Here is a 14,997-nt window from a genome sequence, read left to right as displayed (position 1 = left end):
TGCCCACGTAGTTTTATACGATTGATAAGTCAATTTCCTAATTAACTGGCCTATTCTAAATACATGCTTTTATTGGATTTCTATACAACGTTGAAAATGAAATTTAATGGGTAATGAAATCGACAAAATATACCAATATACCGTAAATATACCGTCGGTTCAATTTTGACCTAAAAAAAATACCGAGAAGTATTAAAAATACCAGAAAAAGTCACCCTGGGTTGCGGCCCGAAGAGTTGTGCAGTGTGACCGCGGACTTTTCGATCAAATATACCCTTTGGAATATACCGAAATATAACCCATTATTTTCAAAATATACTATACATATACCGCTGAGAAAAACGAACCTTACCCAGCACTAACCTTGTGAAAATACTAGTCGCAGTATTCAAAGCGTGACCCTTTGCCAAGAAAAAAAGGCGCCAATTTAAAATATAATATTGAGAAATATATAATAATTAACTAACAAAATGCAATTAAAGCTACTTCAACTTCGCATTGGGGTGTCATCCGCCAGTAGAGCTACCATCTTTCTCTTCTTCTTTCTCTTCTTCTTTTTCCTTCTGGCAAGATTGCGGTTGTTGCTATTCAGCTCATAATTTTGATCGGCGAACTTTTTGTCAGATGCTTCTGGCATGCGAACGGTGGGACTATAATCGGACTGAGCTGCTGAAGATGGCGTTGGCTGCGAATTCAAATTGAGCTGCGTATCGGCGACGGGCTCTAGGCGAGCGGCTGCTGCTGGGGCTGCCTCGAACCGCTTTGCCTTTGGGAAGGGCCGCTTTCTGGCCATCAGATGCTGGAGGTGCTCACGCCATACCTTTACCTGCAGTCTGAGCTCCTCCTCACGAGAGGCAGCCAAGTCTGCTAATCTCTCCTTGGTGCTCGCCGGTCGAATGCCAAAGAAGAAGCCACGATGCAACTTCGACTGGGTCAAGGACGGCTGGGTAGGTCTGTCCAGTCTCTCGCCAGTCTTTGTTTTCTTCTTCGGAATGGGGCCTTGGTGGGACTGGTGACGAGGGCAGATGTCTGGCGATTGGCTGAGCAGCTCCATTTCCAGGAAGTTCAAGTTCTTGAGGATGGAAAGGGCATGCTGCTTCAAGGCCAGGATCCTTTTCTCGAGGCTATTTGCTGAGGAAGTACCAAGCTTCTTTGACTTCTTCTTGCCCTTCCTGTGCTTGCACTTCGGCCTGGACGGCGGCGCCAACGGTTTGGGAGAGGACATCTTGGTGTGGCGAGTTGTGGGTGGCCGAAAAGTCGTTGCCGGACAGGTGCTTGGTCGAGGCGTTACTGGGGAAGATGGCAGTGGCTTCTGGCACTTGGCTTTAGACGCTAAATGGATTTTTCCGTTTAAGGGTTTTGCAGGAGCAATTTTTACCAAAGAGGGTCTCGCCAAAGAAGGTTTTGCAGAGGGATATAGGGGGAGGAACACAGTCTTAGCGCCCTTGCCCTGTTCTTTCTGGATATTTATCATTCGGTCGAAAGCTAGATCGGCAGCAGCATTCTGGAAAGCCTCCATTTGGCGGTGACGCTGTTCGAGCTGCTGCGAGCTCTTGTCCGTCTTCTCATTGAAATTCTTCATCACCGGCCCCGTAATCAAGTCGTCGATTTCCTGGTTCCCTCGTGCTCCATCTAACACTTCATTTTGGTGGAAACGGTTTAGCCAGTCTTTCAGCTTGTTCTTTTTCTGTTCCTTCTGCAGCTGTTGGGCTGAGTTTGGCTTGGGGCCCCAGATGTATCCCTTGTCCAGTACTTTTGGATCACCGAATTGATCGAATTCTTCCAGCTGTTGGAACAAGAGCTCGGGGTCCACTACTGGTTTTTTGAAATCCAATGGCGAAGGATCATGCCATTCGTCTTGAGCTGGCCGTCGTTTTTGCCATATCCCCGAAGCTCCATTTTCAACATTGCGTCCGTAACTGGCAGACACTTGTTGCAGAATTACCACAATCATTACCATTACTGGAACTCTGACGTTGATGTGGCCCCGACTCCGCATTACCATGTTTATACGCACCACATTTCTTCGGATTTCAGAATTGAATCAAATTCGAATGACAACTTGAACAAAGTAAAGCTGATCAACTTCAAGCTGCGCGCCTTGTTTCTCAAATAGTATTAAGTTTAATTTTTAAAAGTAGATTCAAGAATATAGGATATAGAAACTCCTATACGCAGGTTTTTCATGAATGAATGAAAATTCATTTCAAACAATTTTTGAATGAATGAATGAAAATTCATTTCAAACAATTTTTCGTTGGCGCGCACACTTGTATCCAATCGATAGTAACAAGCCGCAATCGATAACAGCATCGATATTAATTTTAATTTTATAATCAATAATACCATCGATATCGCTATCGCTGCCACCACAGCGATCAGCTGTCGCGATTTGTCGAAGCACTGCCATCTCAATTGAATTAATCGAAGGATACCCCCGAGTTTCTAGAGTCTTCTTTTCGCGTAGCTCGCATTCTCTCGACCGTCGCACCTTAAATGCCACACAAACGCAAGAGGAGGCATAAAAACTAATCGACCCGAGTTTCGTCATCAGTTTAGTTGAAAGACTTGCATCCAATCCTTTGCGACAAGTGCAATCGTGCCTTAACCGTTGTGCAATGACTGTCCTCAATATGCACACTAAAATGATAATATTGATTTTATTTTTCTACAACGGTTCCTACAATTGGAGTAAAAAGCTGTAAGGCTGTGGACTCGACTCGACCTTTCCCCCTGACCTCCGACCTCCGGCAGGCGGCGACTGATTTTGCGGTTGTTCATACGAGTGTGATTCTAATTCTAGTGCGAGTGTTTGTGTTCCCTTAGAGAACCAATTGAAAGGGTAAGAAATCCCTTCCACCCCCTACAAACCACTGTGTGTGGAGTTACTCTATCGATTTTACTACTGGGCCAATTTGGGCTCCTTTCCATAATAGTGGGGTGTTGCCAAGGAACAGACAACAAAGAAATATGCAATTCGATATACATAAGTGCGCAAAAGCAGGATACCAAATACAGTGCCGTCCCACTATAGCGCCCAATACTAAACTATTATATTTCTTAATAAAACACATTTTATCCCCAAAAGTATACCTTTAGCTAAAGAACCGTTGCGATGCACTTTTTGTCTGCGGGCGATGCTTACAGTGCTGTTCTAGAATAGTGTGCAAGCATGAATTGAACGGGTTGTATATAGAAAAAGTAGGAAGATTGCCTCTGTTCTAAGGTAAAGTTTATACTTAATGAGTTATGGTTCCCCATTTGGACATTGTTTCTATGGCAATGAGTCCATACGTTTTCCATGTCCATCTGGAAGAATTCCAGCGTCTGCGCTTGGATCGGTCTGCTGTTGTTTTGATTGTAAAAGGCCCATCACAGTAGGTGCCCCCGGATGCGAATTTGTTTACAAATTCACAGACGCGAGACAGTCTACTTGTGACACGTGGACTGAGACAACCCCTGGAATGGGCTGGGTCAATGGGGAGGGCAAACCTCACCTGATACCCATTCCAAGTGCCGGCCGGCTTGAAGCTGTGGCAGCGAAGTGGGCCATATATGTACAATGACGTCAGGCACCGTTTAGCGACATTGAACTAGTTTTGATAGAAAAGTCGCCTTTGGGAAACTGGGATAAGGTTTCCGTTTCGTTTCTTCCATTTGCGTATGACGTCAATGCAGAAAGCGTGAAGTAACTGTCGTAGCCAATTTGCCCGCCACTGGTTGCGCGACCTTTCCATCTTTGGCTTCCGTTTTGTCCAACAGAAACTTCTGTGTGGCTCATAAATGTCACCCCACCACAGCCCTGACACAGCTTACGCGTCGCATTTAGTAGTTAATTAATAAAAACATATTTAATCGGTTTGTCTATGCATAAGCTGCCCTCCTAATGGATGTCACTTTGCTGAATTTATCTATTTGTTATTTGTTTCAAAACGGAGTAGGGGTCGCACCGACTAAGCGAGCATTCTATCCTGCTTCGAGTACAGTTTGTGCAAATAGTTACCCCACACCAAGGACGACCTTGGGTAGTGCAAAATTCTCTCATCAAATTGCACCATCACAAAATGTTTGTCTACATTTGTACAATGTGCATCTCGGCAAACACCAGAAGAGAACAATTTCATTACGGCGCAAAAATTAAAATCTCAGCTATATGGTAGCTATATAAAAATGAGGGGAGTGGGATGGGGGCAGGGGTATGACACCACTCTGTAAACAAGAGTGTAAAGGCTGTGGCATTGTTCTATCTGGTGGGGCCCTGGCCTCGACCAAATGGGATCAGCATGAGCAGCGTCCTAGGCCTAAGAATATATACTAAGATACGTATCTATAAATGGAAGGGCAGCTGGCGTCCTATTGCCAATTAGTTCGTGACACTAATTACGTGTTGGCTAGGGGGACCTAAGGGACCTATTACATAGTTCGCAGCACTTGTAGGGCAAGTCCTTTCCGCTCCCTACAACAACCAGTTGCCTCTCAAGGCGCCCACGTTGCCACCGCTCCACTGGCTCCCAGCGGGCGTTGCTAATGCGCATTACAATGGGCAGCAGCCCCCATAGAGCCACCCACCGATGCTGCCGTATCATAATCAATCGAATGCATCTTCTGTGCCAGAGGAGGGCGTCCAATCAGATTTACCATTGCCAATGGTTACCCACGCGACACAACCCATGGAATGGCAAATTTTCCACTCAACTAGTTATAAAACAGGACGGAGGGCGGGAGGGGCCCGGTGACGGTACCCATCGTAAACTATATAAATAAACTGGAGCATAAACAAGTGCTGGCTGGGGATAAACAATAGATAAGAGTTGCTATAATCATAGTAAACAGTTTCATCAGTTGATTAGTTATACGATTATTTTACGATGATTTTCCATAAATTATCCTTCTTCTTTCACCTTTCTCTTTGCAGAAGAAAGGCGTGGTCCCGATCCTATCCCAACACGATTCTAGCCCCCAACTATCGTGTAAAAACAATAACAATCGCCCCCACAGCCACAGCCACTCGGACACGAAGTTACGGAGCAAAACAAAAGTCGCGTTCCGTTCCCCCGTTATCGGCCCAAGGGCTTTGTGGAATTTTTCAAGCTTTTTTGCGTCATAAATTGAAATATTTTGTTCGTTTGGTTTGGTGCGCGCGTATAAAGAAAACAAACAAATACCGAGGCAAAAACTACAACAACAACAACTGGGCCAGCTACGGCCACAGTTCGTAGTCGAATCGGGGGAAACAATACAATTGCGATCGGATTTTTGTATATATAGAAGCAGGGCCGCACTCGACTCTCATTCGGTCTTCGATTTTCATAGCTAACGGAACAGCCAGCAGTCGTCGGAAAGAAGTCATCTCAACGCTACGAAAATAGCCAAGTGCAAGTGCATACTATACCGCGGGATATACATAGTGTCTGTATCTGTGGGCCAGGTTAAGCATAAAACGTGTTGAATAAAATTCACTTCAATGTCGATTAATTCGCCAATATCGTTAAAAAACTCGGACCTGCATTGAACAGGCAAAAGCAAAAGCAAATCAAATCTATCAAATCAAAACCAGAGCAAACCCAAACAAAAAGCAAACAAGCAAGCAGAGAAACTCAAAGACAGCAAACAACCCAAACAACTCAACAAGTTGTTTGCCTTTAGTTCGCGTTACGTTACCCCTTATTTCGTTACATTTCCCAAAGTTTGGGGCCTGCCCCAGACCCCCGTTAGTGAGCAACAGTTGAGCTGTGTTAAGTTAAGCGGAATCTCAGTAACAGTCGCGAACGGCACTCCACTGAAGCAGCGCGTGATACCACAGATTGTTCGAGGGAACGTCTAACAAAGGAAAAACCACAATACAATCTCGTTTATTGGGCTTTAGGCCATTGTATGGGTAAGTAAATTGATCTAAATCATGGGCATGGGCATTCGAATCAGCAGCTATCAAGTGTCTCTACAGTACACGAATATAAAATAGAATTCTCAGATCTCGTGAGGCTGCCAGAGAAGCTGCAGCCCAGACCTTCGCACATTTGGCCGACCATGATTCACCTGTAAATAAGCAACAATTTCGCGTGGTATAATAAACATGCCCAGAACTTTGTGTCCGCACTGAATCATATTACACACAAAGAAATTCACAGAATCAACTACGCAAAAAATGTTTTCTAATCATAAAAAAAGTGCGACCGAAAAACAAGCGAGATAAGCGCATGACGAAGATGGGGCGAAATTCACAAATTCACATGCATGCAAATGTGACCAAGGCACGTGCCCCATCCGGCACCGCCCTATGAGTTCTGAGTGTTTTATTCGTCTTTTTTTGCTAGCTCCAACTAACTTTGGTGAATTATCAGCACTTAAGCGCATACTAAACAACCCCGCCCACTTCCTGCCGCGAGTTGATAAGGCTGTACAATGTCCGTACGTGTACATTGTACACTCCACTCCAGAGTATGTGTCTGGCAATTGTTTATTGCACACTGAAGACGGGAGGCGGGACTGTACGTCCATGGCAACAGCATTGAGCGGGATACAAACAGATAACGATCCCTTTACCTACGGGACTCATTAATAACCCATTTGACTCTACCTGAGGGAAAACTGATTACGAAAGGGCTGCTGGGAGAGGGGCTGCTGGGATCATTGGTTACCCTTGAGACACTGAACGATCGAACGATCGATAAGTAGGGGTCTAGGTCAAGGGTTCAGGCTCAGCTTTTCTCACATTCCGTTTCGACCACGTTTCTTTACCCACAGATCAGTCTAAACCAACAACGAAATTTGGAGACGAGCCGGACCTCCTGTTCAACCGAGCGCAGGGCCGGATTAGTCTGTACAGTCTTGGAGCTGGAGCCACCATCGCTGCCATCCAGGCGACCGAACCTTTGAATCCAAACGCCAACGCAACGCAACAAGTCGCCAACATTCAACTAGAAGCTATAATCAATGACTGCGAAAGTGGCTACGTGCCCTCCGTGGGCCGCTGGGGCTCCGAGTGGCCAAGTTGACTCGCCGCTGCCCACGGCCAGGATGGAGCAGCATCGATCCCCGTCGATGGGGATGTCGATGCTGCCGAGGAGGGGGCCGCCGCCGTCACTGGCTCGGATTCTGACTCCCAGCAGGAGGAAGACCAGCATCTGGCGGATGCGGTGCGTGGATTGGGACTGACTACGAAGTCGCCCTTCACACATGATCAATCCGGGAAGGCAAGAAGCACTGGCACGATCCGGCGAACGCCCTCCACTTCGAGTGAGGACGATTACGAGGATGACGAGGTGCTACAGTGGCTGCCAACCGCCGACCTGACATCGGTGGATGGATCGGAGCGCTACTCCGACATCCGGCAGCTGCTGGCCAGACAGCAGCCGTTCCTCCCGGAGGACCAGCACTCGCTCGGCTCGGATTGGGCCGTCGGCGATGGCTACGACCTGAGCGCCTACAACCAGATCAACGGAGTGTGGCCTTTGGGTCATCCGCTGCCCCTGCCCGACTGGACCAGCGGCGAGGGCGAAGCCGGCAAGGGAACCCTGATCTTCGACAACGTGTGGCAGTACGAGGAACTGAACGGGATTGTGGAGACCACGCTGCAGCGCATGCTGGAGGAGACCCACTACAACACGGTCAATCTGTTTGTGGACTTCTACCGTAGCTTCAAGCGCACCCGCCGCTCGGATCTGCGCAGCTTTTTCCAGTTCTACGACGTGCCCATCAACCGTCGCCACCACATGTGCGTCTCGCTGGCCTTTGAAATAATGGCCAGGATGGTGCAGATGTTCCCGGTGCTGGCGCAGTACTTGTATGTGGTCTCCTGCGAGGAGCAGGTGATGGACTGCAACGACTACGTTCAGCTGGACGAAGAGTACGGCCTAAACTCGGCCAACGCGGCCGTTGAGAAGGAGCACGTCATGGTGGCCATGCGTATAGCCATAGGAGAGCGTCGTGGCGTCATGATTCTCGATCCAGGGTACCACGTGAGTCGTGCGGTGACTGTAATGAAGGATCAGAGCTATCCACACACTGGTAAGTCTGCTTCACAGAAGTGTATCGCAGATTATTAAGAGTCTTCCTTGCAGGCTGGTTTACCCAATCGAAGGAGCCGCATCTGCAGCGGGACTACTGCTACGCGTACAGCCAGCACAGCGGCAAGTTTGTGGAGTGGAAGGAGCGCGAGATCCGCGGCGAGAAGAGCAGCTTTAAGACCTCGCTGGTCTACGTGGCCCAGGAGTACATCACGGCCATCGATGTGACCGTGCGCCGGAATCTGGTGTACAACTTCCGGTCGCTGCTCTCGCGCGATGCCAAGGGCCAGGTGTATGCGGGTATCTACTTCCCGCTGGTGGCCAACGTGCAGGAGTCGTATCTGACCATCTTCTACGACGGACCCAACGAGCAGAGGGTGCGGACGAAGCTGATGTTCAGCGGCTTCAAAGTGGGCAAAGGCAAGGTACGTACTCTCAGACCGAATGCATTATGGAAACCCTCATTCTAATGGCCATCCTCCTACAGCTTCCAGACTCCATAAGCCACCATTTGGGGAAGCTGGCACCACAGCTGAAGATGCCGTTGCAGGAGCTTACGGAGCTGTGCAAAGCCCTGGCCGAGGTGGTCACCGATCAGAACTTTATCGGCCAGGTGCTGTCCATCAACGACGACATCGGCAACATGTCCGTGGAGAATTGACGGTTAAAGGAGCCTAAGGATGTGGCTGCAAGTCCCGAAGAGATGGGGAAAGACCCTGACACAGCAGCTGCAACTTAGAGTTCCAAATCTAAATACTTTATCCTTTCCACACAGTAATATTCTTTTAGTAGCACCTAAACACACCCCACATATATCAATGTATACACCCTGAACACCCACTTGCACACACAAAGACACTACATATATCTAAAAACGCCAATCGTATGAGTTAACCGAAACTTAATCAAATGAAAAATTACACTTGTATGAAAATTACATTTAGATTTCGATTTTTGCCTAGCTTCAGCTTCCGTTTCGTTCTTACTAAACGTAAACAAAAATACTTATATAAAGACAAAAATTAGTTAATAGCTGGTATCGATATGTATAACTTAAATTGTAATAATATCTTTTTCGTTACACTTTAAATGCACCGTACAAAATTTCCGTTTAATAAATAAATTCAAATCAGCTAGCAAAAAAACCACTTTTTTGAAGGCTCAATATCAATCGTATAAAATTATGTGGGCATAGATAAAGGCCCGGTTGACAACATTTAAATCCTTGTCGCTCACATTCAAAAAAGTTCGATTTGGCGCGCACCACTCGGTATATTTTTCAAGTGAGACCGTATATACTGTAGAAACTGGTTTTCGCCGCGCTCCCATGTGGTGTTTTTTAGTGCTAAATGGTATTTTTGTCATCTATTAATTTCATTTTCAATTTTATATAGAAATCCAATAAATGCAAGTATTTCGAATAGGCCAATCATGTATAGAATTGATTTATCAATCGTATAAAATTGCGTGGGCATGGCTAAATGTTCCACATAGACAGTATTATTCAACGGAACAAAGAATATGAGGAATTGGTCGTTTTTTTGAATCGAATTTGAATTCGCCGCAGTTCGCCGCATTTCGCCCCAATTCGCTTTAGCAACAATGAGTCTCATTCCATACACAAATGTTGCGCATTCCATACACAAAAGTTGCGGCAACATTTACTTGAAAACCGCTTTTTGGTCAAAATAAAATACATAAAGGTAATTAAAAGAAGCAATCTTGTAGAAAATGCATTTATCTATGGGATAAAGCTAAGTTGGCAAATCTATATAGCTTGAAATATAGGCAATACCCGATTCGCCGCAGTTTCGCTATTGCAACAATGAGTCCCATTCCATGCACAAATGTTGCTAATTCCATGCACAAATGTTGCTAATTCCATGCACACATACCCTGGGGGAAATGGATGATATAGAATTGTGAATACGTTTGTCTTCCAAGGCTCAGTAGGTATCAGGATCGACATAAATTTATACAAGACACTTAAAATGTACTTGAATATGTCAAAAACATATCAATTTGAGAAAAGGTCTTAATAAATTACGTTTGATCTACATATAAAATTAGCGAAATAGGGTGTACAAAGGCCTATACACTCATAATGTCTTCAAATACCAGCAACATTGCGACTGATTTTTTGTTGAACTATTTTGTTTAAACCTTGTTTTAGTCAAAATACAACAAAAGCAATGACTAAAAACTAACCTATTGTGTAGAAAATTGATTCATCAATCGTATAAAATTATGTGGGCATGGCTAATTGTTCTATATAGCTCGTAATATTCGATGGAAGATCAAAAACGGGGAATATGTAAAATAGAACTTGCATTCGTCAGTATATTTACGGTATATTTTGAAAATGAGGCGGTATATTTTGGTATATTTTTGAGGTGTAAGACCGTATATCTTATCGATAAATGATCGAAGTTTGCGGAATTTTGTTCGTTGTTTTTTTTTGCGTTTTTCAATTAAACTGTCGTTTTAAAGTGTTTTGCTGAGTATTTATTGGGGTAAGTACATTGGGGCTTCAACCAGGGGTCAGTGGGGACCCGGATTAAGACCTGTCATCAGCTGTTTTGCGGCCCCAGCAGCCGGCACCTACATATACACCTGTTGTGGGGCCACCAAAAATATAAGGTGACAGACGAATCAAGTTCTATACGGAAAGGCGCGCATTTAAAGCTCACAGTTCGCTTTTGAATTTCTCGCGGTGCGGTTGTGACTCCAAGGGCCAGTGCGGAAACCGGTTCTCGAAATCGGTTGATAGAAATTGAAATCTTCAAGGCGGCCAAACCCAACCTTTAATTGAATAAAAGGGTGTCAATATTAGCATAGACACGTTTCGCTATTTACTAGGCAAGTGCACTTCCTTTAGTTTCGACAGAGAAGACACTACGTGAACCGCAGAGGGAACGGCAACGGCCACGGCCACGGCATTAGCAACCAAGGAAATAGAAAGTTAACAATCCAAGTTGCAACCAAATTAAAAGCAGAAACAGCAACAATAAAACTGCTAAGCTTTTGCGTTTTGTTGACGGAAGTCAGGGAAAGAGTCGACAACCAGAGACGCACGTTCGTAGAGAGTCATACGTAGACAGGTCGATGGGCCCCCTCTGCTTAGCGCTTCTTTTTTCGGCTCTGGCCCCATACGAGTATTCACTCTTTTGGCCCCGATCATTGGCTATCTCTACAGCTAGCTTTGGCTTTGGCTTTGGCTTTGGCTCTGGCGCGGGTTCTTCAACTTTTATTCTTTGTTGTTTCTGTTACCGCTGTTTGGTTTTTTAATTTGCATTTTACGAGCATTCACACACACAATCACAGACAAAAACAGTTCGGTTCTCTCACCGATGCTCTACCTGCGGCAAAGTCCCTGGCATTACGAGTAAATACTATAGTATCTCTCTAGCTATCACTAATTAATTTAATTGCGCTCCCACCTGGCTTAACAATTACGCCTGTCGCCTAACTGCAGTCAAAGTGCAACTTGCATCGTAAATATTAAGACACAAAAATATATACTCGTACCTATACCTGTAAAGATGAAAAGATGCAATGAGTCGGGCTCCATTGATGTACAGAACTAACAAATCGTGCCCAATTGCTCGGAAAATATGACAAAGCCCAGGTGAAAAAGCAGCACGAGAGCTACAAAGAAGGTTGGGTACTCTGGCTGGCATTATTATCTACCACCAATCGATTAAGTATTAATTTCTAAACACAATTTGTGGATCGCAAAGAATGAAGATAGAGACAAAAATATGCCTCACAAGAAAACCCGCTCTCATAGCAGATAGATATACCCTTACCTTACCGTATGGCTCGTGAAATTGTTGCTGACTCAGGTTAAGAGTTTCGCAAAGTGCACTCGAGTCGAATTGACTCGTCAATATTGATAATTGCCCTAGTAATGGCACTGGCTAATGGGAAATCGGCCGTGTGGCAAGCCGACATGGCTCTACTTATCATCGCCACCACGACCTTTGCTCGCAGACGTAGCTCTTCTAATCGTTATCAGGAAATTCTTTCCCTTAGGAAACATGCTGATCGCGTTGTTTTGGCTCTTCTTCGTGGGCCTGCTGCTGTGTGGCTTCCTCTTCTCGAAGACGACCAAGGAGTTCCCCAAGTCATGGTTCGAGTGGAAGACGGAGTTCCGGTATCAGTATTTGGGCATTGTGGGCCTCATCCACGACGCTCAGTATGCGGCGCGAGATCGTGTGGGTAAGCAGTGATAATCTTAATATTAAGATGCTTATCAAACTGAAATTAATTGTGAACATTATCCATTTAAGCACTTTATAAGCAGCCGGACCGCATCGCTGTCATCACTGGAGGCAACCGCGGCATCGGACTGCGGATTGTGGAGAAGCTGCTGGCCTGCGACATGACTGTCGTCATGGGTAAGTGTTGACCAATTCGATCTTTGTGCCCAGTAGGATGGGAACTGCTGCTAGACATGACCATTAATCAGATGGTTTCGAGTGGATAATTATATATTCTGAAAACATTTAATGCGACAACAATGCACGTGCGTGGAATGGACAATTCAAAAGGAGAAAATAAATCGAAAGACTGTCCCCAGCCTTGTCCATCCGCTCGGCAAAACGTGACACATGCTCATCAGTTCTTTATCTACCTTATCAACTCCCAACTCCGATCACGATCGGATCCCAGATCGCCGTTTATGGAATACAAAATACAAACCCCATGAGATTGGTCTGGGGGCTGAGGCAGGGCGGTCACGGAAAATCGGCCCCACAAATCCAATTGAGATGGCAGTGCTCCGATAAATCGCGACAGCTGATCGCTGGTGTTGGTCGCTAAATTTACTTTTTACATGATACATGTAATCTACACTACATGTTTCGTCGCTAGGTGTCTCCCCTGTGTAGTTACCGTGTAGAATTTCTTTGTCGAATCTTAGACCTTTTTTACATGTCGAATTTCGGGTAGATGAAGATATTGGTCGAATTTAGCTCGAAAGAAAGAGATAGAGCTCTATCATGGCAGACTAGAAGAGTTTGGTTGCAACAGATTCGAAGGTGCCCTTCCGCTTACAATGCATGCGGGGGTGGCCCAGGAGGGTGACCAGGAACCAGGGTGGGACCAATAATGTTCAACCAATTCATTCAAGGAATAAAATAATGTTCTCCTTAAAAAAGCGTAAGAAAAGACTCTGGACTCCATTTCCATCCTTAATAATTGTATTAATTTATATCATCTACAGGTGTTCGCGATCCCAAAAGCGCCGAAGCCGCCGTCGGAGCTATAGTCGATCTGAAAGCGACCAAGGGCAAGCTAATCTGCGAGCAGCTCGACGTTGGCGATCTGAAATCAGTGCAGGCCTTTGCCCAGCGCATCAAGGAACGGTACACTAAGGTCGATCTGCTGCTGAACAATGCCGGCATTATGTTCGCCCCCTTCAGGCTCACCGCCGATGGCTACGAGTCGCACTTTGCCACGAACTACTTAGGCCACTTCCTGCTCAGTCACCTGCTGCTGCCCCGACTGAAGGCGGCGGGCAAGGAGGGGAAGAATGCGAGGATCGTAAATGTGAGCTCCTGCGTAAACCTCATTGGACGCATCAACTACAAGGACATCAACGGAAAGTGAGTGAATCATCCCAAACTTGCTGGATGTCCACTCACATGGTGTTTTTTTTTGTCCTCCACAGCAAGCAATACTATCCGGGAGCTGCCTACAGCCAGTCAAAACTGGCTCAGATCCTGTACACCCGCCACCTGCAGACACTGCTCGATGCAGAGAAGTCGCACGTACAGGTGAATGTGGTGCATCCGGGCATTGTGGACACGGATCTGTTCGAGCACTCGGCCACCACATCGGTGCCAATGTTCAAGAAGCTCTTCTTCAAGACGCCGGAGCGGGGTTCCCGCACGGTTGTGTTTGCGGCCATAGATCCCTCGATCGAGGGCCAGGGGGGCACCTATCTGAGCAACGGCGGCAAGGGTCCCTTCCATCCCGACGCCAAGAAACCAGCCAAGTGCGAGCAGTTCTTCCAGTTCTCCTGCGACCTGCTCAAGATCAAACAGTATGGAAACGGCGAATACTGACACCTCCAAACCACTCAATCTTTAACATTCCTTCCACAATTGGTTCAATGCTAACTTTTAACAAACATTCAGTCTTTTTTTGTGAAACGATTCTTGTATAAAACAATTTTATATGGAAGTGCAGGCAGTGTTCTCTATCTTTGGGACTGTATCCTAGGAGCTGTAATATCTCCCCCGCTCTAGGCGAGGTTTTAATTAACTTGTCTTTGTTTGATTGCCATCGGCATCGGCGGGTGGGGAATGCAATTAAAAATGCAGCAACCACAGCAGAAACTACGAGTACGAGTACATTCAAAATGCACTCAGTTCTTGGCTGCGGCGGCGGCGGCGGCGGCAGCTTGAAAGGCGACAGCGACAACAGCAACATCTGCTATATGTCAAATTCGCAAAAAGCAAACAATTTAATTTTGTGCGCCCCCTTAAACAATGAGCGATTAACATTCAACATTTTTGAGGAATTTTAATCGACTACAGTTACGAACCATAAAAGAGGAGCGAGGAATCCATGAGATGGAGATGAAGTGGGGACCAGACAGAGAGAGAGAGAGAGAGATTGTGCTCAGGTAGGTGGATAGGTAGGTGTATCATCTGCAGCAACTACAACAATTCGGCTGTCACTTAAGCCATCGGAACGTCCCAAGTCAACGACATCCATCTCATATTTAATGCATATCCAAAAGCGTCTTGTACGGGTAGATAGAGATAGACCCCGCGATAACTCAATGTGTGAAGCTGCCGATCGGGTGGGCGGTGTCATCCATCAAAATCTTAGTGGACGTCGACGGAGGAAGGCGGCCCGGCTTCCCAGGCTGTCCGTTGTATGAAGTGGCAACCAAAATGAACTCATCCCCCAGATCTTGCATGTCTGGCGAGCATTAGCGGCGGTGATTGGATTTGATTTCGACAAGCGACGATTGCTG

General features: G+C 46.0%; 3 protein-coding genes across 4 annotated transcripts; 2 read left to right on the top strand and 1 right to left on the bottom strand.

Annotated features, from left to right (window-relative positions):
• Nucleotides 1-435: 435 nt before the first annotated feature.
• Nucleotides 436-2,159, bottom strand: LOC4804602 (uncharacterized). The gene has a single exon (XM_001361099.4). It carries the CDS (start codon nucleotides 2,003-2,005, stop codon nucleotides 488-490), a length of 1,518 nt encoding a protein of 505 aa, XP_001361136.3. The 5' UTR covers nucleotides 2,006-2,159; the 3' UTR covers nucleotides 436-487.
• A 4,836-nt stretch (nucleotides 2,160-6,995) lies between these two features.
• Nucleotides 6,996-8,943, top strand: LOC4804601 (uncharacterized; the record flags this gene model as incomplete). Its single annotated transcript, XM_001361098.5, has 3 exons — nucleotides 6,996-8,007; nucleotides 8,061-8,431; nucleotides 8,494-8,943. Coding segments are annotated over 3 exons (1,557 nt in total), but the record flags the coding sequence as incomplete, so codon positions are not given.
• A 1,494-nt stretch (nucleotides 8,944-10,437) lies between these two features.
• On the top strand, nucleotides 10,438-14,195 carry LOC4804600 (dehydrogenase/reductase SDR family member on chromosome X). 2 transcript variants are annotated; one of them, XM_001361097.5, is made up of 5 exons: nucleotides 10,438-10,519; nucleotides 12,042-12,227; nucleotides 12,299-12,406; nucleotides 13,234-13,615; nucleotides 13,681-14,195. In XM_001361097.5, exons 2-5 carry the CDS (start codon nucleotides 12,047-12,049, stop codon nucleotides 14,075-14,077), a joined length of 1,068 nt encoding a protein of 355 aa, XP_001361134.1. In that variant the 5' UTR covers nucleotides 10,438-10,519; nucleotides 12,042-12,046; the 3' UTR covers nucleotides 14,078-14,195. The 2 variants fall into 2 exon arrangements, with proteins under 2 accessions (XP_001361134.1, XP_004444249.1); XM_004444192.3 differs by lacking the exon at nucleotides 10,438-10,519 and adding an exon at nucleotides 10,683-10,865.
• Nucleotides 14,196-14,997: the final 802 nt, after the last annotated feature.

This window comes from Drosophila pseudoobscura, chromosome 3 (assembly GCF_009870125.1).
Source record: "Drosophila pseudoobscura strain MV-25-SWS-2005 chromosome 3, UCI_Dpse_MV25, whole genome shotgun sequence".
In the NCBI taxonomy this organism is placed as follows: Eukaryota; Metazoa; Arthropoda; class Insecta; order Diptera; family Drosophilidae; genus Drosophila; species Drosophila pseudoobscura.
Note: the sequence above shows the minus strand (reverse complement) of the source record. Positions and strands in the feature narration are given on the sequence as shown.